This window comes from Cyanistes caeruleus, chromosome 6, assembly GCF_971803275.1.
Source record: "Cyanistes caeruleus chromosome 6, bCyaCae1.hap1.1, whole genome shotgun sequence".
NCBI classification, from domain to species: domain Eukaryota; kingdom Metazoa; phylum Chordata; class Aves; order Passeriformes; family Paridae; genus Cyanistes; species Cyanistes caeruleus.
The window spans coordinates 42,461,864-42,487,371 of record NC_141706.1 but is presented as its reverse complement, the minus strand read 5'-3'; the positions used below and the strand labels follow the sequence as shown (position 1 = coordinate 42,487,371).

At 38.5% G+C, this 25,508-nt stretch overlaps 1 protein-coding gene across 6 annotated transcripts in view; it reads right to left on the bottom strand.

The window, feature by feature from the left end:
* Positions 1-25,508, bottom strand: part of AKAP6 (A-kinase anchoring protein 6) — a 258,048-nt gene that overhangs the window by 142,775 nt on the left and 89,765 nt on the right. For all 6 annotated transcript variants that reach the window (XM_023929184.2, XM_086894836.1, XM_086894837.1 and 3 more), the window contains one exon: positions 8,863-8,985. In XM_023929184.2, coding sequence (XP_023784952.2) covers positions 8,863-8,985 — 123 coding nt within the window. The remainder of the gene's footprint in view (positions 1-8,862; positions 8,986-25,508) is intronic.

Genomic DNA, 25,508 nt, shown 5'->3' with positions numbered 1-25,508 from the left:
CATCTAAACATAATAATAATTGAACATTCTGGGATCAAAATGATTAGCAATGAGCTAACTATAGCAACTCTGAGAATGATTTTACTTTCTGATGACTAATAGGCATTCTCCATCTTTAATTTGATCAGAATATACTTTTTGTCTGGGAGGAATCAACCACATTTATGAGGAGACAAACTGTTGAGAGTTTAGTGAAGAGCAAGAAAAATTTGTTTAAAAGTGGAAATGTTTGAACAAGTAAGAAATAAACAAGTCTGACTAAGTCTTGATTGAGAGAAAGGTCCTGTCTTGTTTTGCGTGTTTTGTATTTCATTAATCTGAACACCAAGCAGAAAAAAGACTTAGTACAGTATTAGAGGACACTGTAGATAGGACTAATGGAGTTAAATTAAGAAGGAGAAAATTTAAGATAAATATGAAATTTCCCATGAAAGTCAGCTCTATTAGATTGTATAATAACCTCCTAAGGGAAACAGTGAAAGCCCAGATCCCTTGAAACCATTAAATCTAGACAGGATAAAAATGTGTGAGTAAGGGCTGCAAATGTACCAACAGAGCAATAGTAACATAGCTGTGTCACATGCTCACAGAATTTGGGTGGGCAAAACTAAAGACAAAGAGGCAGGCTCTACTCCAGCAGCCCTTCAGTAACTCAAACTTCTGTAAAATCACCTCACCCCTTTCTTCTCCATCACAGCTTCTGCCATCCCAGTACTAAACCATCAATAGGTTTTTTTTCCCTTTGTTACACCTTAAACATGAATAACCTGATCTTCCTCACATTAAACACTTTAGGTCCCTCAGTTTCTGTTTCTCTCCTTATTGTGTTTGTCATTTTTTAGGTAATTTAGCTAAGTTTTAAATGCATAATTTTAGATGTGGAGAAAAAGGATAGTTAGCCCTACTCTCCAGGATGCCTATCTTGTAGATTTAGAAGACATAGAGGCTATTTTTGGAGACATTTTTTATTTCAAACTCACATGAATTCTTCTGCTGCCAGCTCTAATTTATTTTCTGTTTCACTATGTAAATTTCTCTTTGATTGTGTCTGTCCAAACATTTTTCATTGTCAAAAAAAAAGTTCACATGTGGCTTCCTAAATCGAATCTCCATTTGTCTATTATCAAGAGACAACAAGGGAAGAAAACAGGCAGGAAATGGCATGGGTAAAATTGCTATACAATGAAACAATTGCTAAGTTGCCATAATCATGGTGAATTGCACACGAAGCCCACTGTACACAATTGTCCTTAATCATTCCTTGCCTTCTTGAGATACTCAGAAAATAATCTGCAGAAACCACAGTTTTCTGACATGTTGTTCTGTCTTATCTTACACATTTCTAGGTACATCTCTTCCACCCAGAAACACATGCCCAAAAACTATTGAATCAAAATATGTCCAAGTTGTATTGTCTTACCACATGCAATAAAAAAACCAACCATGACATAAGCTTTCCAAATCAAAGATGAATTCATGGGGTATAGCAGCCTTGGCAAATATGGAGTTACCAAGAGGAAAATAACTTACACATGTATATTATTTAAATCTTATTTCAATTTACTTACTATCAGACCAAAATGAACTCTCTGGAATTAAATAACACTATGTAGTTTTAAAACAATTCTTGAAAGATTTTAGTTTCAGGGGAATATGAAGGAGATGTAATTTGTTTTATATATGCACAGACAAAAGGTTTCATGCAATTTAAAGGTGAACTAAAATTCCTTCTTAGCAAAATATAGCTAATAAATTAAGATCCCAGATTTTTTAACCCAATTCATTTTAAAGATTAAGAAAAGGAAAAAAGTATTATAGAAGATACAAATAAAAATATTTACCAATCAAAACCTCCATTAATTTCCTGGATTGTCTATATTTCTCTTGAATGCTTTGGAATTCCAAACATCAAAACACAGACAGTGATTGTGTTTCTTTGAGTACTTAAAATAGGAATGATATTATACCTCTGAGTAACATAGCACAGAACCATGGGAGTGGTCAATAGCTCTTGGCAGGTAAGTAAAAGAAAATTTAAATGTTGCTGAAAGTGTGATGCTGGCATTATATTTTTTAATGATTTACAAGCTTCAGGTTTTATAAAAATGAATTTAATTTCATTACTAAAAACAAATTACTGATTGCATCTATATTGATAATACCAGCATAACAACACTAAAATTTCAGGCAATAGCATGCATTTTAATAGACAAAAATACAAATGAATAGGTATCTACAAATATGAAAGGATAGAAAAAAAAGCAGTACTTGAAAGAGTATCAAGTACCTAGGAAAATTACAAAGAAACTATTTCTTATACTATAAGCTTGCAGAAAATAAACTTCTGGAGTGGGACTGTGCGTACAGGAAGACAGTAAATGGACACTCCCTTCATTAAAAAACACGTATAGCAATAAAAGATCCAAATCATAATAGATGTAATTCTGTATTCCTAGGACCATAACCATGGCCTACTCTTTCTCCTTACAAAGAGATTTGGTTCAGCTTTTCTTCACTACATGACCTGATGGGAAACATCTTTATCTAAAGTGCAGTATTTTTTGTATTGGTCAGGACAGCAGTGATAATAATAGAAGGGTAATATACCTGGATGTTCTTTCTCATATACCTGCTTTTACTCTTCCTTAGTCACCAAAAAGGTTTTTTAAATTTGAAGAACAGTCCAAACAGTTTAGAAACCTCTATTTTTCCCACAGCCACCAACTTACAGTGTCTGGATTCAGACTACAATACAGGTGGAGTCAAATGTATTCAAATGACAGCAACATTTCCTTTGCTTTAACTCAAGAAAAAGAAAATTTTACATAGAAGTTATTTGGTTTACAGATTTTAAAATCTGAATAATAGTCAGGACTGACAGTATACATGTATTCTGTTTGTTTAAATTTCCTGTCTTACTTCCTATTAAATAGGGTTTTTTGCCTGTGAAATCTGCTGAGTTTAGTCTATATCTCTGATTAGTATGTTCTGCAGACTGCTTCCTATGGAAAAGGACATTCATTCAGAAACCCATGCATACCCATAATGCCTTTCAACAAAAAAGAAACACCATAAAATTTTAAAATTCAAACTAACAATAGGTTAAACAAATTCAAATCAAAATCCTTAGCAAAACAAAATATTAGGCCACTCATGGTGCTCACTCCTTAGTGCCATCATCCTGCAGAAAGTATTCTATATTTTGAGGGAATTATCTAAATTAGCTGCCATGCACATTGGAAATTCCCATATAGCAAAAGTACAATACATAACTTAGCTATTTCAGAGGCTTTAACACCTCTAATAAAATTACCATTACCACCACTACCACAAAGACAGTTGGTAGATTAGCCCAAGGCGTCTGTATTTAACCTTATTTTCAATAAGAATAGATATTTAATCCTTCTCTAAACTGACATTTTTCAGAAAATGAGATTTTCCAGGGAGATGAGAGTGATTTTTTCAGACATAGCAGTCTTGTTAGAAACAGACAGTCAGGTATCATGAAATACCACTGAAGCATCATTACTTAACCAACACAATTTCTTAAATGTGAAAATACAATCTATTTTCTGTATGAAGGCATTTTCTGTTTACAGCTCAGAAAGTGCTGAGCCATGATGTGGCCAGAAACATTTATAATGTAGACAGAAAAAATATTATTTCACTTCTCTTTGGACAATAAAACTCAAACCCCCTGTATCCTAAGAAGAATTTGGTTCTGAATGGAGATAACATCTAAACTTTGTGTGTAAACTAGTGTGAATCAACTTGTCTAATTTGTTTTGAAATACTAATGATGCTTGCTCTATGATATTTATAGAACAAGTAAAGTAAATATGGTGACTGAGAAGGTTAATATAATAAACTGATTCTGGGCTAAAAAGGATTTTAATGTGGCACAAAGCTTGTGACTAAATTGGAGTAAATATTACTGACAGAGATCTGAAGAGAAAACTAAGAAATTGCTATTCATGGAAATTATCAGTCAGCATATCCAAACCACATTTTTTACTGCAATAACTACATGCAATCCTCACCACTTGTTTTTTTTACAGAACAATATTTGCTATTCTAGTTTCAGCTAAACAGAACATACATTTTTGCCTAAAAGAAACAAGTAGGACAGTCTTACTGGACAAAAACGGACAAAAAATGCTTGACTACTAATTCCAAAATTCTAAGACTTTATCTTAGTTTTATGTCTACTGAAAAAATGTTGTTTGCCAACATCTAGTAATAATGCAAGAAGTATTTAAAAAGTTGCACCTAAGTAAGTGTAAATTATGACATTTTTCATTTGCATGATCCCATTTAAAATTCTTGTATTCCCCAGCCTAAATTATGACTCCAGACAAAATAAATGGCTTAGTAAAATGACCTAAGTGCACACCACACTACAGTGCACAAGTAGGAGCTGTGCAGCAACAAGAAAACAAAGTACTGTGTTAAGACTACAGAATTAGTAGACTATAGAATTAGAAGACTACTAAAAAGTTAAGACTACAGAATTAAAAGTTCAGGGCCTCAGCAAATATACACAGTACATTTTGTCTAAACCTTTTCCTCGGCAGTTCTTCACAGCAGCTAGCTTACTTCTTTACTGTGCTAAAACAGTGTATCTTATCAGGCAATGGATAAAGTTAAATGCCTTTTTTAGCAAACTAAAATGGTCAAGAGATACATGGTGAATTCTTATTTGTCAAGCTGGTTAGAAAGTCTGCTTGGTTTCACAAGCACAGCAGTACCACCTAGACAGATGCTTTTAGCTCATAAGCTGCCTTCAGGATACTGTTTTTGATGAAAACTGATTTGCATACCACCAAGTCTATGCTTAGAGTCTGCTAGTAGCTGATTTTGATCAGGGTGCCAATGGGCAAGAATCAGCATAACAGAAAAGGAGAGATACAAAAGATAAAGTGAATCAGAAACCATTTTCACAAGTTCCTTTTTGCTAAGGTAAATGAAGCTTTCTTTTCATTAGGAACTGATTTTAACGTAATTGTTCAAAAAATTCAAAACCTGCTTCATTTCTTCTCTAATAGTGCTGACTGAGACCTTTGTAAAAAAGTAGATTTCTGCTGAAAAACACGCCTGTTTTTTGAAAACATATTAGTGTTTTCGACATCTGCTGGCTTGGGTGGCTGCCTGCAGAGTGCCAGATGTTCAAGGGGTGCCTGTTCCATGTAAGCTCTTCCATATGAATGGGAAGCACACAGCTCCCAAATCAGTTTAACCAATATTACTGAGTTGTGAAGACCTGTAAAATTGAAAGAATAATTTCAGTCACCATTCCAGGGATCTCTGAGAGCATTTTCATTTATAGATTTGTGCTTTGGTGTTATCTAAAATGAAGCATATAGCAACTTCTGTTCTTCAGAACATTAGGGAGCTTGGTTTTAAAATTTGCAAGAAAACTGTTCTCTAGGCTGAAGATTATCTATTATAGCACACATTCAGCATGTAGACTACTTTCCAATATGTAGAAAAAATTCATACTCTTTAGCAAAATTTGTGGTTTCTCATCGTGGCAAAATCTACGGAGTTTAAGTTGCAACAGTGATTTAAGAATTAAATTCCCGGTCTTATAGTTAAAAATCATAATTGTGGTGTATTTGGGTATCAGGCCCATGCCTGTGTGCACACCAGTGCATTTAGTTATAAATTCCCTTGGTGGCCCAGGAACTTCCCAGGTAGTCTCTGTGCAGATGAGATAATTGGGGAAAACAGACTGAACTGAGGAGAGGCTGCCTTCCACCTTCACCACAGTGTGCTTCACTGTTTCAGGAGCTGTCCAGGTGGAACTTCAGACACTTACAGAGATACCTCTGCAGGCAGTTCTTGCTGAGCCAAGAGCAATAGACAAACACTATTTGTGTGCTTCAAAGTGTTGATTAACATCTTTCTGGACAGTATTGCCAGGCCAGGTATAAGAATTAACAAGAACAAGTGTTTGGCGAATTGTATCAATTTAAGCTGATGGCATGCTATGACACTTGTAATAGAGACTTGCATTGCCATCCTGTTCAAGAGATTTGACTCCTTATGTGAGCATTATTTTATGCAAAGATTTTCATGAGTTTATGCTGTAGGTTTCTAGTGATGCCTTGTTTTTTAAACACACTCTATTTATGTGTCTGTGCCACACCATTTCTTGAAATGTCAGAGACAAGCAAGGCAGAGTAGGGAGAGATTTTAAAATTCAAACCTTTATCAACAGTTTACATTGGAATCCTAAAGTGACAACCTACAATTTTACATACTGAAAAATTTGGGAGATGTTCACAACCTTCTCCTTGTCACCTGTGCAGAACTTTTCTCAACCAATGACAAAGGGAACAGGTACATTTTTTGTGTTTTCTTGCTCCTCTTATTTTCTTTTCTTAAATTTTGACAGAAGAGGTTTCATTCATAAATGCAAAATATTCTCCCTTTATGGCACTAATTTTGTCATCACAACAAATGTATTTCAAAGACATCAGCATCACAGTTCACGGAATTGGTAAGTTGTGCCAAAGGTAAGGATATGTCTCTACAAATAAAAATACTTGTCTACACCAAGATAATACACTCATTCTATGATGAGAAAACCTGCACCAGTGAGGAAACAGTTATGAGATATGCTGGTGTAGACACATTACATAGGAAACAACCAAGACATTTTCTTTGTTTTCCCAGCTAGTTTATTCCCTGTACCCGTATTATAAACCCATAAGTCTGGAACCTAATCTTGTAAAGTTCTAAGTCCTTTTTTTCAGCATATCTTAGGTGAGTCTGACATGTATAACCTGACTGGTGAAAGAAGAAAATGAGAAGTGTAAGTCCCTCACATAAACCATGATCACCATGGCCTTACAATTCTTAACTAAGGGAAATTTCAACAGTGAGCTTAACATGAACTGAAGTTCATATACTTCTGTTTAAACACAGATTAGGATGTCTGACAGATAAAAGCCACTGAAAAGCTGACAATCTAGTTAATACAAGTAACTATCTTCCATGCTACAAAATGCTCTGTATTTTCTGCTGTGTAGAAATAATAGCATACATTTTCTGAAATCCAAGAAGCAAAACTCAGTTATTTTTTTTTCCATTTATTCAGTGGTGTTTTCACTGGATATAGATGCCATAAATTAATTAAAATATTGTCAAATAGAAACTGAACCATTCTTTAGATATTTTACTTCTGCAGTGAAGCAAAATAATCCTCAGTTTTTTTCATAACATAATGATCCTGAAGCATATGAGGATTTTTTTTACCCCAGACACACAGAGGGAGTCTAACTGATAGGGGAAAGTGAGGTTGTACAAGTGCCCACATATTCATTTATTCAGTCTACCTCTAGCAATGATGAAGTTGCCTCTGAGCTGCTATTCCACATTCCCGTCTGATATAGATGGGTTTGGCCTCACCTCCCCAAGAACCACATGGCAAAGCTGGAAGTAATTTGTCTGCCTATGAGCTACTGTGCTCCTCCCCTTGGAATAAAGGGGAAAGGAAACTGATTGTGAGAGTTACTCAGCCTAGTGATTGCCCTTTTACCTGGAATATGTTTCTTTTAATCCAGTCAAGAGTGAAAATTGTGATTCTACTCATAAAAGCTTCTCATCAAAAGTTTCATGTTGCAGAGTACAAAGAAAACATATTGAAGTGACCAATACCTTTCTTGAGGTCTGATTTCACCATGTGCTCTGTACCTTCAGAGCACCTGTAAGCACAATGGGAATCATAGGACTGAGTGTGTGCAGAAGGCAAGGCAAAAAACTCTGCCAAGAAACACAAAATCTGCAACATAATGAAAAATGAAGTGTCTTCATACTGCATTTGTTAGACCACCACAATGGGCACAGTGATGGCACACAGGCACTACTACAGCAGAAATGTTTAAGGACAAAAGACACAAGAGCTTTCTGTATAGCTGAAATCCTGAAGACAGTTTTCAGTTTGGTTTTAATTGTATATGTAGTTGATGTATAGTTAATTAATTTAATAATGGTCGCCCCAGTATTATGGTAGGGATTAAGATGACATTTTTTCCTGTAATGCATCACGTGACTTCCTGGGACTGTCAAATAATTTTCTACCATAAGATTATCAGAGACTGGAAATGATGCTGAGCTCTGGGGGTTGATGATCTGATGTGGACTCAGCAAATGTACTGTTTCATACAGCTGGGGTGTCTAGGTCATTGGCTCAGAGCAGTGCTAGCACCACATTTTCTTCCATTTCGTACTGGTAAGAACCAACCTAAGATTTTGGAAGAAATAGAGGAAATTTCCTAGTTTAAATTTCTGTACTTTTCTTATTTTCCTTTTACCAGCTAGAGTAGTTTACCTATCAAGATACCTACCCATTGAACAGCACACATTGAGCTCTATTTTCTACCTACAGTATAAAATCTGTATTAATTAAATGACAGAAATGCACATCAAGTACAATAATTGAAGTAACTATTTCAAATATTTTATTTAAATGACACTGTGCTATGCTAAAACTGTGGGAGAGAAATAAGAGTTCCTCACTAATAACACTTTCATTAATGTTACAATGTAGTAGAAATCCTAGAATTATCAGCAGAAAAAATATATTTTCTTCTCTTGTTATTGTCTTTTCTTTCAGTTTGCATATAAATTCTGAATCATAACGTGATTCTCCTTTTAATTTAATTTTTACAAAGTTATCAGTACATATTTCAAGTACAGAAAATAATGTGCTGGTATTTTCATTAAAATAAACTGTAATGCTGCAAATCTTACATTAAAATATAGATGCACACTAGTAATTAAAAAATAATAATCAAATGAAAAGCACAGCAGAACACTTCAATTACTGATAGCAATCATAGTGTAATCTTGTCTTACCAAGTGTGTCTCCAGGTACAGTTTAAGGCTGTCTGTCTCTGCTTTAGGAGGAGTCCAGTTCTCTGTTGTTTCCATGGCTTCATTTAACCAGTGAATGAATTCATCCAGCTTGCTTACAAACCCCTTACCATGTAAGTAAAAAGAAAGAACAAGCACATTTGTTAGCAAAATAGCAATGTGAAAAAACGTATGCTCAATGTAAATAATTTTTTTTTAGACAAAAGAGTAAGATTTTACCTCTTAAAACCTAAAACTAACAAACAAACAGACAAACAAACAAACAAAACAATTAGAGAGTAGTCTTCTGGTAACTGAGTAGCAGAACAGTTTCTGGGAATAATCCAATGGGATATTTTGGGACAAGACAATGTGGGATCCATATGACTGTGATGAAATAGAGAAAACAGCAAAGTTTTAGAGAATATGAGGGAGAGATATAAAAAGCCTCATAGAAATTATAATGAAAATTGAGCTTAAGACCTTGCACTGGGCAGACTGGGTGTACTATGAGCACTGAATGTTGACAAAAGGACTGAACAAAGCTGCGTTAACAAGGTATACACAGCAGACTGGGGAAGAAATTACTTGTCAGAACTTGGATGTTGTGATTCCTCTTTTGGTTCATAGCATGAGACTCAGAGAGAGGAAATCAAACAGTAGATGAGGCAGAATATATAGCATTTAATATAAATATTGCTGATTGCATGTGAGCCACACAGATGGTGCTCCGGAGAAGACAGGAGCTCCTGCTTCTCAGGAGCACCATTTATTTCAAGATTAGTACCAATTATATTGTCTGATTAAAAATAGTGCCCCTGAATTTACATGATTGGATGATTCTATAGGCACATACTGAGTACAGATAATTTTAACGAAGTCTTATCCACCACAAAGCAAGAGAGTAAATGGAATAAACTGACCGTGATGTTTATAAGCACCCTGAAAATTAACTCTGAAGAGGAATGTGCATTTATTACAAGCATTGAAAGACTAGATTAAGTTAGGTCTAATACTGGTTATAGTATTAGTCATTAGCTATGAATTTCCAGCATAGTGAGAATTTTTATTTCCAGTTGGGTAACAAATCAGTATACACACTCAGTACCTAAGTCTCACCACTCAATTTATTAAATGATTTCTGATAATTATTAGTCCATTCAGATAGCTGAAATCAACCTAAGCATAGAAATTTTAAACCTTCCTAAGTGTCTCAGGAGCCCTAATCCTCTTCTCCAAAGCTGCACATGAGACTGAAATTCTAAACAAGACAAAAAGTAGTCTGAGCAGTAGGTGCAGTAGTAGCACCTAGCAGTAGCAGCTGTGTTATTTAAAGTGCAATGGTAATAACTCAGACCAAGAAGAACCACACTTCCTTCAAAATTTAAGGTAGAAGAGTCATTTTGGTTCAGCACTGCCAAGAATCAGGGTCCAGCAACCAACCCTTGGCTCCCAGGTGAAGCAGCAGTGCTTCTAAACCAAAGCTAGAGTGCAGCAGGAAACTGCAGCACATACTGCAGGCGTGACAGAACCCACTGCAGCACTCTGAGGACTTTAATTTTTTTATGCAAGTCCCCACAAGATCTCAGGGTAAGAAGACTATTGCTATCTCTATTCATGGAATCCACTGTATATCAAACCATTATAAGGAAGAAAGCTTTTACTGTGCAGGTTTCATTGTAGGCTCTTTTCCAGGACATTCCAGAAAGGGGAAAGACAGAGAAAGCAACCCAGTGGCTATGGTGACTGCGACAACATGCCTTTATTCTGGGGCAAGTAATGAAGGCAACTACATCTGCTGTCTCCCAACAGCAGGCCATCATACCACAGGGGCTGTGTTCCCCCATGTCAATCTACAGACAGGGGCAGGGGCAAGACGTTCTCCTTGCTCCATTGCTTACATCCTTCCAGCTCACAGTGGAGCACAAGAGATGCCAGACTGGCAGAGGAGTGGGAGACGTGAACTGAGGAGGAGAAAAGCAGGAGGAGTAAAGTCTTTCTTGTCCCTTCAATAAATCTCTGCCTGCATTTTAGCAACGTGTTGTCCTTGAGAGACAAGGTGATACGGTAAGCAAAAAGAAAAAGAAAGAAAAAAAAAAAAGAAAAAAGGCTCTCTCTTGTACATGCGTCATGTATTTTACGGAGACAGACACGTATAACATTTGCCTGTGGTACTCAGTGTCTGTATGCCTTCAAAAGGGTGCTTGGAAGCACTGAAAGCTTGCAGCAGTATAAAAAGCAGCTATTAGCCACGGAGGTACTTCTGCCCTCTCACAAAACCTGCCTGTGTTGTTATGTCTGCTACTTTCACGCTGGTGCTCAAACACTCGCAAGCATCCAGCTCCAGCAGCACCCGGTGGCCCCTCACCGACCAGTCGGGCTGCGGGCCCCGGAGCGGAGCAGGGAGTGCCCGGGGGCTCGTCGGGAGGCCTGGACAAAAAAAACATAGAGACAGACTCTTACAGAATCACGATGAGACACGTTATCTGATAAAAGGGGAAAAAAAAAAAAAAAAAAAAAAAAAAAAAAAAAAAAAAAAGGAAAAAGAAAAAGAAAAAGAAAAAGAAAAAGAAAAAGAAAAAGAAAAAGAAAAAGAAAAAGAAAAAGAAAAAGAAAAAGAAAAAGAAAAAGAAAAAGAAAAAGAAAAAGGCTGGAAGCGCCAGTGCCACCGGGCACGTTGGGACCGCGGTGGGGCACACCGTGCCCGAGGGGAGCCCGCGGCAGGGGGAGCAGCGGCCGCGGCCAGCCCCGGCGGGTTCTCTTCTGCCAGGCTGCACAAATCACAATAATCCTACCATTTTTCAAATGACGGCTATAAAATTTTATTGAAACCATTCAGAAGCGCACATCTGTAGCAGCCGAGCGCGGCGGAGCGCGGGCCGCAGGAAGGGCAGGGCGGGACGGGCCGCGCGGGCCGCCGGCTGAGGGAGCGCCGCGAGCCCGCCCGCGCGCCGTGCCTGGGCCCACAGCGCCACCTCCCGGCGCCGGGGCGGCACCGCGGGGACAGCACCGCGGGGACAGCACCGCGGGGACAGCACCGCGGGGACAGCACAGCACCGAGGGGACAGCACCGAGGGGACAGCACAGCACCGAGGGGACAGCACCACGGGGACAGCACCGCGGGGACAGCACAGCACCGAGGGGACAGCACAGCACCGAGGGGACAGCACAGCACCGAGGGGACAGCACCGAGGGGACAGCACCGCGGGGACAGCACAGCACCGAGGGGACAGCACCACGGGGACAGCACAGCACCGTGAGGGCAGCACCGCGGGGACAACACCTCCGCGACACCCGCGAAGGGACACCCCTCTGCACACACCGGGGCAGAAATTACAGACAGCCCTGTTTCAGCGGCTAGAGAGCGTGCGAAACAGAGAATTATTTGTATGGCAAATTGTACGCGAGATTAAATCTCAGTAATGCAGGTCCCACTTCATTCGCCCTGAATTAGCGATCAAAACAATGCCCCCGGGTTTTCTTTTTCACAGCGGTGCATAGGATTCCATCCTATTTTTTTGAATAGCCAGTGGTAAAGGAAGGAGCCGCCCCAAGAGGCGGCCGCCAGCTCCGCGCTCCCCGCTGCCCGGGAGGGAGCCCCGTGCCCGGCCCTGAGCCCCGTGCGAGGATCCCCGAGCGCGGCACTCGGGACCGGACCGGCCGCACCCTGAGCGGCCCTTGCTCGCCTCTGACTCAAGGCGCAGTTACCGACGGGCTCTGAGGCTGAGGCCAGTGCTCGCCGCCGGCTGTAGCCGAGCTCTGGCAGGAACGACCCTGCCCGGCGGGCCCGGCTGGGCTGGGCAGCCAAAGGCACGAACAAATGCCGCCTGCTCTCCCACACTTAGAGAAGGAGCGGTATCGGTGGTCCACGTAGTCCTGTCACAGCTGCAGATGCGGATCTTTAATCCCCTTAAGGCTCATAACAGAGTGGAAGCCCAAAACACAAGTTATCCGCGACTGCCCCTCCACAGACTGACCACCACGGAGTCATTTCTGTGTAACCAAGGTGGCCTAGTTAACTAGAGTACAAATAATGACATATATGTATGTCATTAGGGACACAAACAGCACTATAACAAGTCCCTTTCTTACCATCTCAAATGTTTCCCAGGCTATATGTTTTAAATAAAAGGTGAAGACAAAACCAGTTCTAAAAGATAACGCAGAAAACGTTGTCTTACAATATTTAAAAATCTATTGTGACACTCTCACAGAGATGCTTTTAAAAACAGATTACAAGACAAATTATATGAAAACAAAGGAGAGGCAATCCTAAATAGATAATCCTAAATCCCAATCCAGAAATATTCAGTGGAAGAATTAATTAATTAATTAATTAATAGGACAACAAACTTAACCAATACAGGAGATTTTTTTTCTCTTCATTCAATAAAATATTCATTCCTTTCTAGACACTTCGTACCTTTCTGCCTTTTTAAATTGAGATTATGTTTTTCTTTCTCTAGATATTTTTCTTAATCATTTTTAAGATGGGAAAAAGTTTCAGTAAAAAGGTAAAAAACTTCACTGAAAGTATGCTGATTTTTCCTCTTTAAGGGTCTGATCTACACAGCTTTGCACTACAATGAGAATACTGTTAAATCTACCCAGCTTGTACTATGGTGGAAATTAACAGGAAATTAAAATACTGTACTTTCCATCAAAACTTATTGGAACTTGAAAACTCATAGCTGTCTACATTGAGTCTAAAAATTACTGTACAATTCCTCAGAGAGAATAGAAGGGTACAGAACAGAAAAAAGACCCACCAATATAACCCAGCCTCTGCCTTTAGACCAGCTGGTTCAGTTTTGCAAATATAATAGTTTTGCACTGTGCTAGCAAGCTAGACATAAAAACTTGAGCTCCTACAGCATAAAGTTATTCTTAGTCTACACTGCTTAGTAGAGGAACAAATGTTTCTGGCTCTTATTGGATGATTTGTAGCTGCTTCTGTAGTAAAGTTTGCAGATAATGATAAAGCCATACCCCACATGGGAAATTTTTAAACGTTGACCTTTAAAACCTTCAGCTTTCCATTTTTTTTCATGGCAATTTTACAGATTCTCCAAGGGGGAAGAAGGAAGTCTTGATCACACACCCCTGAAAAAAAGCTAGAGCAAAAATGGCTTCATTTGAAATTTGGCACATACAAAGTTGGGGGTTTTTGTGGTCTAATTCTATTTTCTCTGCATGGATAAGAATGAAAAAGACAATTCTTAGTATTGGGGGAAGAATCTTAACTCAGTGTGTCTGCTAAATTATCTTACAGAATGAAAATATACTTAATTCAATTGTTCTGCACAATTAAGGAATTAATTAATTAACTGAAGTATTAAATATAAATTTGATGGGATTTGACAAAATATCTTGAGACTCCCTTATTAATGACCAGGACAGTCAAATTTTTTGAATCACAAGAATGAGAATTCACTTGCTGAGTCATGCAAAGGCATGCTCAGAGGCCGAAGGCATGCATGGATGTTGGGTTGAGGAAGGATGTGCCTGGAAATGTGCCTCTGTACATGAGGGCATGAGGGCATAGGGAAGATTCCCCACCTGCTGCACAGGGCTGCAGGGCTCTCTATACCCAGCACAGCTGCACAAAGGCTCTTGGCTTAGGCAGCCTGGTTTCGACTGGCACGTGGGATAACAGAGCAGGAGCCCAGCTGCAGTGCTGTGACACCAGTGCAAGAAACTCTGGAGCATGGGGCCAAGGCCTACAGAGATGGACAGAGGAACAAATCTCACATGCAATTTGCTTTGTGTCATAGGACTGTGCATGTGTTCTATCCCAAATGTACGTCATAAAAATTGAATACTTTTAACAAACACAGAAACAGGTAGTCTTTGGCAAGCTGACAGTTTGTGCCTGACTCCATCCCTTCCTCTTGTTAGATGGAATCTGTTTAGATATTCCTCCCTAATCATGATGTCTGTTCAGCACACCTCACTGGTCACTACCTGCACCCCTCTACTGCCTCTTGGCATGGGCCAGGATTTCCTCCCTACCTGTATTTCTCCAACATCTTCTCCTATGCTTTCCCACTGAATTTCAGAAGCTCACCCTGTCTCTGGCCAAAGACCATCCATTCTCTTTTAGAAATATACCTCCATTAACTTTTCACTTCCTAGTTTGCAGTAACAGACCTGGCAATGATGTTAATGCCATCAGGTGAGTCAAGCAAACAGGTTTTGGTATCTGCTGGTCAAAGCTATGCTCCTGGAGTTGCTGGCACAGCCAATGCTCATGGTTTGAAAAAGGACAAAGTAGAGCGCGGGAGAAATATTATGGTCTGCCAGCAAAATAACAAGAAGTTGACCTAACTAAAAAACTTCTGATAACAACTAGGAAGCTAGTGATAACTACTTAAGTGTTTATGAGATTATAGAAAGGCTCCAGCCCCTGACAATATCTTCGCATGTTCTCATGCTTGTCAAGGGTGTTGCTCAGACATCTTCTCATTGGGTTGCAATTTTCTGAGCAGCGCAAGCTAAGACCTACCAGAAAAGCTTTACTATCTCAGTCACGAAAGAAATGAATTGGCTATTGAGTCACTTAAAACTATGCCTCTCAGCTAGGTTAACACCACTTCTTGCACTAGAACTTTCAAAGTTTCCTAACTTAATTTCAGAGGTTTAACTTTACTTTTACATTACAAGCACTTTTTTTTTTTTTTTTTTTTTTTTTTGGTCAGATAGGAAAGTAAACAGTTCTGGTGTTCAATAATTTTAGCACTTCAAATGATCTCATTTAGACTTTGAAGTTCAGCTTTCATTAATTGAATGGAATGAGAAAAGAGGAAGTTCCTATCTCAGCTGCAGCTATCACTTTACAAGTCCAGCTTTTATTAAACCACATTTAGAATGGAAACAAACCAAAGCCCAGTTATGTAGTTCTGAGCTTTAGTCCAAAAGCACATTTAGGGTTACCAAAAAATAGAATGTAGAAACATGCAACTTTTTTTATTGTTGTTACACTAAAAGAAGCAGTATTTTAGATGGCTTTAGTAGATTTTTGACATGAGTTTCCTTTAGATGGGAAATTTGGATATATGCACTTAAGGAAGTGCATATACTGAAGTTAATATTGCCAAAATTATGCCATATAACAGAGAAAACAACTGCATCCAACTAGCACCATTATGAAAAGTTTTATGGTACTTGTCCTAGATCAAATTTTGGGTTTCAGTTTTAAGGAAAAATATCCCAATTTATTGTGCCTAGTTGGCATGGGTAGCAAATTTATTTCAATGCTTTTTGGCTTGTAATTTCAAGCTATGCAAATATAAATAAAACTAAATAACTTCGTGTATAAGACTCAATTTATTGGTCTTAACTTTTCATTTTACATGTATTCTGGCTTATACTTCAGACACTTTTGGTCACTGCATTTCTGAAAGTACAAAGCCCTGTTAATGACCTAAAATAATATTAAAATCATAATAAAAGCAACACTCCAAACCATTAAAAGCAAACATACTAAAATTATTATGATCGCTAAGTCTGATGGTGGAAGGTCTACTCTGTTCCACAAGCCTCAGTGTGGAAGCACCAGACAACAGTGCTTGTTAAATCACTACCCCAGACCTTTTTTCTTTCTACCTTCCCTTTTATTACACAAAGGGAGTTCTCTTCTTAAAAGAATTGGTTATGAGGCCGTGTGCTTAAAAATGAATGCCCAATTTTGTTGCAAGCAGACAGTGTTGTAAAGTTTGTTCCCAATTTATAAAAAGACTGAGCTCACAGAGGTGCCTGTGTACAAGGATGGGCTGGCTCTTAGGGCACTTCTATCACAGAATACATTAAGAAAACCCTTTGTCTAACCACAAAAGGACTTGCATATTAGTCTCAGGAGGAACACATTCCTGCCCATGGACTTTATTTTCAAAAGGATAAAAGTGCACTTTCTTCATAGGCAAAGGTAAGTCAAAGAAATCCAGGTACTCAAGAGGATGAGGCTGCAACAAACTGCCACGGTCAATTTAATTGGAGGTAGAGCCAGAGGCAACAAAAAAACCATTAGCAATACAGATGTTAGGGATCCCCAAGGAATCAAGATGCCACAATGGAAAATATTCTTTGTGTGATATTGTCAAGATTCTGTGACAGGCAGTGACCTCACAGAAACATAGAACTGACCAAACACATCAGTAGGATGGAAATACTTAACATGCAGTTCTGGATATATTCACAAACAATTCAGAAATAGAACTTGGAGGCTTTCTCCAAAAGAAATACCACATTTACTCAATAATCCCAGTTTATGAGAATGTGTGCCTTAAATGCTCCCTCCATATTGGGTGAAGATCAAATATTTTTCTTAGTAGGCATCCGTGTAAAGACATAACAACTTCTAGTTAAGCATTTCAAAGACTGTTAAATAATACAAATTTTTCATGAGTGCCCCCTCTAGGCTTTGTGCCCAACTACCACACAGAGAAATTATAATTAAATGCATTTTCCCTAATGGGCATCTACTGAATAGTCCATGAATTATATGGTTATGGAACTTTCTGTTCCATAAGCACAAGATGGTGATTGGCTCATTACCTGGGTTTAGAGTCCAAGCTATTTTTCCATACTGTACTCTGACTAGAACAGGAATAGAAAAAAAGATTTTTAATTTCTCAGTTTTTTAAAGCCTTCTAGATAAAAGGACCAGATCCATAAAGTTAAGAGAAACATGTAAAGTGTTACTTTTAATTCTGTTATAAACAGCCATATTTTATGCCAGTGCATCCAATTGTGCAATAGAAAGTTAACTGCCCCCATGGGACTGTTGACTTTGTTTCTGCTTTTAGACAACAAACAGGTAATGGTAACCTGAGTATTAAAAATCACTCTTTAATGTATCTCTGTAGGTACTTAAACTTTTTCATGATTCATGATCATAATTTTTTACCCTATGCCTTCTCCTACCTTTGGCTCAAAGTGAAGATCTACTTTCTCTTTAAAATTACTATCACAAGGCCTTCACTGCTGTTTGAAACTTGCAAGATCTAAAAAAGGGAGACTCTCAGTACCAGCAGGTTCACCATGGAGCAAAGCTAGATACAGGAAAACTAAGGCAATGCTTCCTAAGAACCTTGTTCTGATTCTTAGATTAGCAGAGAGGCTTCCAACACCACAGGTAACATTTCCCCCAGGCTTTTGAAGGACCAGTGAACACCCAGAACCACAGAAACAAAATCCATGGGCTGGAAGGACGGTGCTGGGGAGAAGCACGTAGCCATGAGGCCAAGAGATCTGCGCATATGAATGCAATACAGCAGCAGTGTCATTGTGACTTTGCATGGGTTGAAGAGCAGGGGGGACTGGCAGAGAGAAAGAAACAGAAAAACAAGAACACTTGATTCCTCCATCACTTAAAGAATCCTCTGGTATGAACTGTATGAAGCAGTATGGGCTGGTTGTAAACCTTCAGAGATGCCATGTGCTCTGATGGCAATGGCTGCTGGCCTCTCCTCATGCTGACATGGCCATGCATCCCAACAGAGATGTAATGTTAACAGGAACAGAGTCAGACAAAGTTTTAGGCCTTTTGCATTTATTCAGATGAGGATTGAGGTCATACTGAGAAAACATGGGTGCTGTCCTCAAAAGCAGTGTGAGGTTCAAAGCACTCTCAGGGACGGAGTAAATAAATTAGTACATCCTTCTTGTTAGGGAAAAATCTTACATATGCATTCACATTCTGGATGACAGACAGTAATTTTGCTTATCTGCCTCCTAAGTTATCATGCCCACTATTTTGAATTCCAGCTCTTTTCAAAGTGGGGGCAGTGGACACAAGCCCTTCAGTGGAGTGTGTGCCATCTGCCAGCACTGCTGAGCCACCAGGAAGAGCGGGAGGAACACTGACCAAAGCACATCCCCATACACAGACAAGCTGTACCCCCACTGGCTTTTGCAGACACACAGGTATTTTAGCTGATTTTAGCTGACATTTTAGCTGATGCTAAAGAAGCAAGTACTTTCCACGGCTCTAATCAGCACTGACTTTTATCAAAAAACCTCTGCAGTGTGATATGTATTAAAATGTTTCTAGCATTCAACTCCTTCGGCATTCTGAATCTGGGTGAAATTACTGGGGTTGACTGTAAAAAGGTTCCTGAGGAAACAATATTGAAGCTATGGAGTGAATAGTGTAAGCAGCAGAAAGGAGTAACCCATGAATAAAAGGATACCTGAAAGATGAAGTGCCCTGTAAATGAGACAGAAACAGAATGAAGAGACTAGAAGGAAATGGGGTGTATGCAGGGAGGAAAATGGAGGAGGAGGAAATGTAAGGAAAAGATAGCAATTTATAGTTAGTTTAATAAAAAGGAAGTATGACGATCTTTGGGTCTTTGGCAATAAAACAGGCTGGCAGAAGCTCTGAGAGTTAAAAGTGGAGCAATCAGAAGTCATGATATTGAGTGGCCTGAGCAATGTACAAACTTCTGAAGGATCAGAATCCGGTCTTTGAAGTTGATCATATTACTAGGATTGACATACAGTTTCTGAAAATATATTTATTTAGAAAGAGCAATGTCTTTTATTGGTCATGTCTCACAGAAACTCTCCCAGTTTTCAAAATAACTTTTTTCCAAGTAATTTCTTTTCTACATAAAATTCAAGGGGTCTAAGCAGCAGCTAGGAAACAAAGACAGATGTCCAAAAAATCTAATACAGGGTAAATTTTGTCTTACGTATCACAGCACTAGATATACTAAAAAGTATAAAGTATAAAGTATAAAGATTTTTTAGATGACACTTTTTATGCGACCCTAAGCCAAAGACTTACCATATCTAGAGATCAGCTAAGACATGTGAATATTTTTAGGTCACATATTCTTGTTTCACTCAGTAAACCAGGGAGCAAGAAAGTCTCCAGAAATTTGTAGCCAAGGATATATCAAGAAAAGGACAAGAACAGCAAATAAATCTGCCTGAGCCATGAAAGATGATGCAGGAATTCCCAGAAGGAGGGACTTCAGCTCTGCAGCAGCTGGAAGGAGTGTGTGGATTCTGAAGGGACCATATGCACAGCACAGGAGAGGGACCTGTCTTTGGTAAAAGTGCCAGACACCAAAATGAGCTGTTATGTACTATATAAAGGATTGTGGCACAAAGCCGTAGTAAATTCACATCTACTTAACAGTCCCAAATTCCTTTTTGTTTCTGAGTTTGTTTTGTACTCTTAACTGGAATAGAAAATGTTTAATTTAATTCAAAAGTACAAATTTACTATTTATTCTACTGGCAAAGCTAAAATCAAGTCTCCTGATAAACATGTTCCCTTTCTTTCAATTTGAAATGCTTTTTATTCAGCAACCTTGATCCAAACTCTAAGAATAATGGAAGTCTCTAATTAAGATCTAAATTTTCAGCAAATTTAGGACTTAGTCTGATATGCTTTGTCTAAAAGTACTGCCAATATAACTATGGATGTTGAAGCAACTTATAGTGATGTAAGGGTACTTGGAAGTACTGCATTTCCTCTTCATGTAATTATTTTAAATGTTGTGTTGACAACCTAATTTATTTTCAGATTTTTTTACAGCTAATGTATGTATTGATTATGAGATGAACTTCATCCAAAAGACAAACTAATCTCCGTTTACAATTTTTTCCATATTATGTCCTTTATGTAACAGATGAATATAAAGCTATATTCTGCTCTGAAAAGAGGGCAGTTCCAGATGACCATCATTCCTTGGTTTGCATACCCTGAGTGTTTGGGCTTCAGAGAGCGCACTGGGGGTGGAACGCCCTTGTGCAGCTGCTATTTCCAGCCGATGGGCAGCTGCTGCCTCGCACATGCGTTGGGCACTGGAGGACACTCAATTTGCACCATGCTGGCACCTCCCCTACCTGGTCCCAGCCTTTCCTCTCTGATCTCACAGCTGCTAGAAATGGAACTCATTCCCCAACCATTTAATTCTTTGAAAGGTACACATGGTGTACACACACACCGTGTTGTGCCTGCAGCCTCAAGCCTGAGTGGAACGATGTCAATTAAATGATGCTTTGTGAAGTTCCAAAAATGGAAGTTTATTTTCCCAAACAAAAAATAAATCACATTAAAATAATTCAATTTGCCAGATTTTATACCCTTACACCATAGCACAATATTAATTCCATGGGATTTTCAGTGCCTTTTGAATAAAAGTTATGTTCATTGTTTTTACATAAAATTTTTAGTAAGCTAGCCAGTAAGTGACAGATAAAGAAAGAAAGCCACTATATTCTTAATTTGATGGTCGCAAAGACATCACCAAAGGACAAACACTATTTATAAATATTACTCTAGTACTCTATTTCAACAGTGAAATTTTTGGGATAAAATACATAGCAAAAAATTTCTCGCAGACTATACCGGAGTAAAAACTATATTAACAGGGAGGAAATGTTCTAGCTTATGATTGATTTATTTATTTATTTGTTTATTTGTTCTCCGAATTTCTAGCCACGTTTGTAAAATTGTGCAGGGCTCATTCATTTGAGAAGGAAATGAAAGAGCTGTAAAATAAGTGCAGGAACCAGTTGTGGCCTCAAGAGGGCAATATATCACCACGTCTGAAAAGTTTTCGAAAAAGAAGGAAAAAAGTCACTTTTTACGAAAATAGAACAGATGCTGTTTGCTTGTGGGCAAGTGTTAAATATATTGAACTCTGCTGTATCCCTGACATGACTTAAGATATAATGACCATCATTCCTTCTCAAAATCAGAACGTTTAATTCAGCATTTCCTATTTTTCAAGGCTAATTGGTTAGAAGAGGTTAAGTCTGTCACCTCACAAGAGATATTGTAATTCTTTGACCCATGAACTTGTTTTGCAGTTAAGATTTCTGAATTTAAAGAAAGGGAAACGGTGATTGCCACTCTTTGCTAAATATGGCAACAGCGAGGAGAGATTAAGATTCACCACCTCTTCTCTTTACTCCATTATTATTCCTCTAGTTTCCTCATTTAGCCTCCTGTTATGCACTCGGTTCCTGTTCACCTGCAGTCTCCAAAGAAATCCTGTCACTATTAGTTCCTCCATTAACTTCTTTTCATTTGCTTCCTAATTCATCAACTTTCCATTTTAGATAGCTTCTTTTTTTAGTGTCTCTAGGGGGCCTTCTTCTATACCCTTTTTAGACCCTAATTCTGACCATTTTTCATCCCCAGATTTGAACATATTTACAGAACAAAATTAAAAAAACAATCTCAGGACTTGCTTCTTTTTGTCGTCTTTATTTTTAATTGCAGAAATTTTCTGTTTTTAACACACTTTTTCCCCCTGGTTTTATCTACCTCAACAAAGCTGCAAGGAATTTGCACTGCAATACATGACCCTAGTTTGGACTTATCTGAGACATTTTTAGGTTAGCTGCTATAGTTCTCTTGCAGCTAATGGTGCAACAGATGATTTTAAATTACCCTGGGTGTCTTTAGTCATATATAGCTCAGTAAGGAAACATTCATGTAGTCACATGCTGGCATCAGCAGAGAAAAAGCACTTAGTAATATTAAGTTACTGTGACTTGAACATCTACACTGTTTGCTACCAAAAATCTGTCTGCTTGGTGGTTCTCCCAGTGTTAGCCTGGAGAGTCTCCAAACACAAAGGAAACCAGAAGTAAATCCAGCTCTTGCTACAGAAAACCTCACTTGACCTGAATGTAAGTCAGTTATCGAAATAAGTCTTTATTAAGAATTTAGAAAAATTCAGATACAACTCCAGTTTGATACACAACGAATACCTCAGCTGTTTGTGGGGTTTATCATCTCTGCTCCAAAACCAGAAGCAAAGACAAGAAAACAATTTTTTACCCTTTAGGTTACTTTCAAAACAAATAAAGAAAAACTGCATAAGCAGACAGACAGTCTGAAGCAAGCCTCTGAGAGACAGTTTCCTGACCATATTTACCACAAATTATATTCACTCTGATGCCTAATGATGACAACTATGGTTTGAGAGTCAGCATGATTTAATGGTTCTTTCCTGATCATAAGATACTGGAAAGGATGAAGGGAAAAAAACTAGTTGCTGTCAAAATATATAAAGACACACAAGAAGAAAAAGATATGAAGAGATTTTGAGAAGTTATGCAATAATCTTATATAAGTTGATTTGATCTTTCCTCTCAGGTTAATCCTCCTAAGACCCTTGCTATTTTGTCTTGCTCTGACTCATCTCTAGCATGTACACATTTTAAGGCAATGATGTGTTAACAGTAGCTAGACTGGAATTTGATTTAGGTGAAAGTTGGTAGCAATGTATTATTTAAAAAATTAAATATTTAGAATAGAGCATGGTGATTTTGGTATACTGTATATTTCTGGAATATCCTGTACTTCCTCACAGAAGATACATAAAACATGAGTAGCCCAGAGACTAAGTATGTTACGTAACAGAACAGCTAGACCTTAAAACATTGTGGAAGGCATATCCCTATGAAGGTAGAAGACAGTGAGCATTCTCTCTCACCCCTTTGTATTTACCATTTTTAAGGGAATATTAGTAACCATAACTTCAAATGTTATAGTTTTTCTGTTTAATAATGGAGGCACTTCAAGGAGCCATAAAATCAGTACAGTAAGTAATTAACAGGACAGATCTGGAGTTATCTCAAACTCTTCACAATGAACCAACCTTCTCCCCAGCACCAGCTCCTGTAAGATAGCAGTTACAGGATATCTAAATAACAGAAGATTCTTCTTAAACCACCACACTTACATTGAAATAAATTCCCAATAGCAATTTGACTCTATCTGTGTTTTGCAAGCTTCCAAACCTACTTCAGTGGTCTCTGGGTGTCTTTCTCTGCCTTCATGAGAAAACTGAATGCACCAAACAGTTACAGACAACAGAGCTTCTCTGCACTGATAGAATCAAGTTTACCAAAGGATCACCTTGAAGTCACCAGATTGGTTGTCCAAATTACAGTGTCCCTGTTGAATCTGGAGCCTCTGTTGGCTAGCCAGGTAAGTCACCTGGCACCCACTGCTCACCTTCCTGCCTATCCTTGGCTACAGTGAGAGCAAGAACTCCACCTCTTGCAGTCTTACTCTTCCATATCTCCATCTTCAGCTCTTTTACACCCTTTAGCCTAACAGCAGAGATCCAGAGATCCTCAACTAATATCAAGAAAGTTTCCAGTTCACAAATTGATAATGTGAATGCCTCTGATTCTAGCTTGTGGCTTGTGGGTGCTCTGTGGTACAGATGATTAAGACATGACTCTAGGTCACAAAGCCAATGGTCACATAAAGCTGATCTGAGTGACCACGTAAGAATGGAAATGGAAGGCTCACAAACATTTACACAAAAGCAGCTGCTCCTTGGTTCATCTTAGCAGTTTATAGCCATCCCTGTGATATCTAACTATGTACACAAAAGGAAAGAATTATGAGAATTTTGCAGCCAAATGTCTCACATCAGATGTGAGCCAAGCATCGGATGTAGGCACATCCACTACCACCAGTTCTAAATGCTAGTGAGGACATACCCTCAAAGCAACGCCACTTAAATTATTTGGAAGCAGATTTCTTTCTATTTCTTTCTCTCCCTCTCTCTTCCCCTCCCTTCCCTTTCCCCCACCATAAATTATTTGGAATGTCTTGCCAAATCCTGAATGTAAAAAATCCCTGATCTAAAACTACTCACTGCCAAATCATTCTGAGGTCTTTACACTGGAAATTCAAACCATTCTGAACAAGCATATGCTTCACAATAGATGTGCTTCATTAAGGAAGCATAGTCCCTGCAGTCAGTTGTAGATTTAAAAATGCAGAATTCATACAGCTTAGATAGAAGCTGCCATTTTTTGGAAAAATTGATGGTTTCAAACTTGCTCAAACTATTTCTGGTAAAGCAAATGTCAAAGAAAAGTGAATGTACTTGGAGGAGCTGATTAAAATTCAAGCAAACTGTTAGGAACTAAGTGTTTTGGAGGAACAGAGGGCTCACTGTATTTCAATATCTTCTAGTAAAGCTCTATTTGTCTGCCTAAAAGTGAGAGTTCCATATGTATACTACATTATTGCTTAATAATGGTTTAACCAGCTTGCAAGCTGAGGGATGGGCTTTTGAAGCAGGGGAGTAACGTCAGACTCAAAACAGCAAAGCACAAACTTGTCTCTCTGTACAAAATGTGAAGTGACATTTTCAATTATGCTGCACCAAGCAGCAAGACTGCTGAGAAAACTGCAGAGCTGCCAAGGAATTTCTGGATCAGATACCTCTTTCACTTACTCTTTTTTTATAAACTGGTCATCAACCAAAAGCAATATTTCAATCTAAATGGTATAAAGCAGTGTAAGTGAGATTCAGAAATGAACAGATTTTGGCAAGCACACTATCTGTTAGGAAAACTATGAAATCCATTTACTTTAAAAGAGCAAATAACACATTGGCCAGAGCTGATCTGGCTCTATCACTTTGGCCTGCGCCAGGAGTGGGTCACACCCCAGGAGCAGGATGACCTGAGGTGTGACTAGAGCACTTGCTCTAAGGCTCTTTGGCTGTCAGTCTGTGCTCTGAGGACACAAGGACTAGAGGGAGGTCTTTTGCATGGGATAAGAGAGGATTTATTGCTCTGGGGAATCTTGGGGGCAAAAGACAGAAAATGCGAGCATACAACAGCTGAAATAGGGAGGCAGTTCAAAGGGA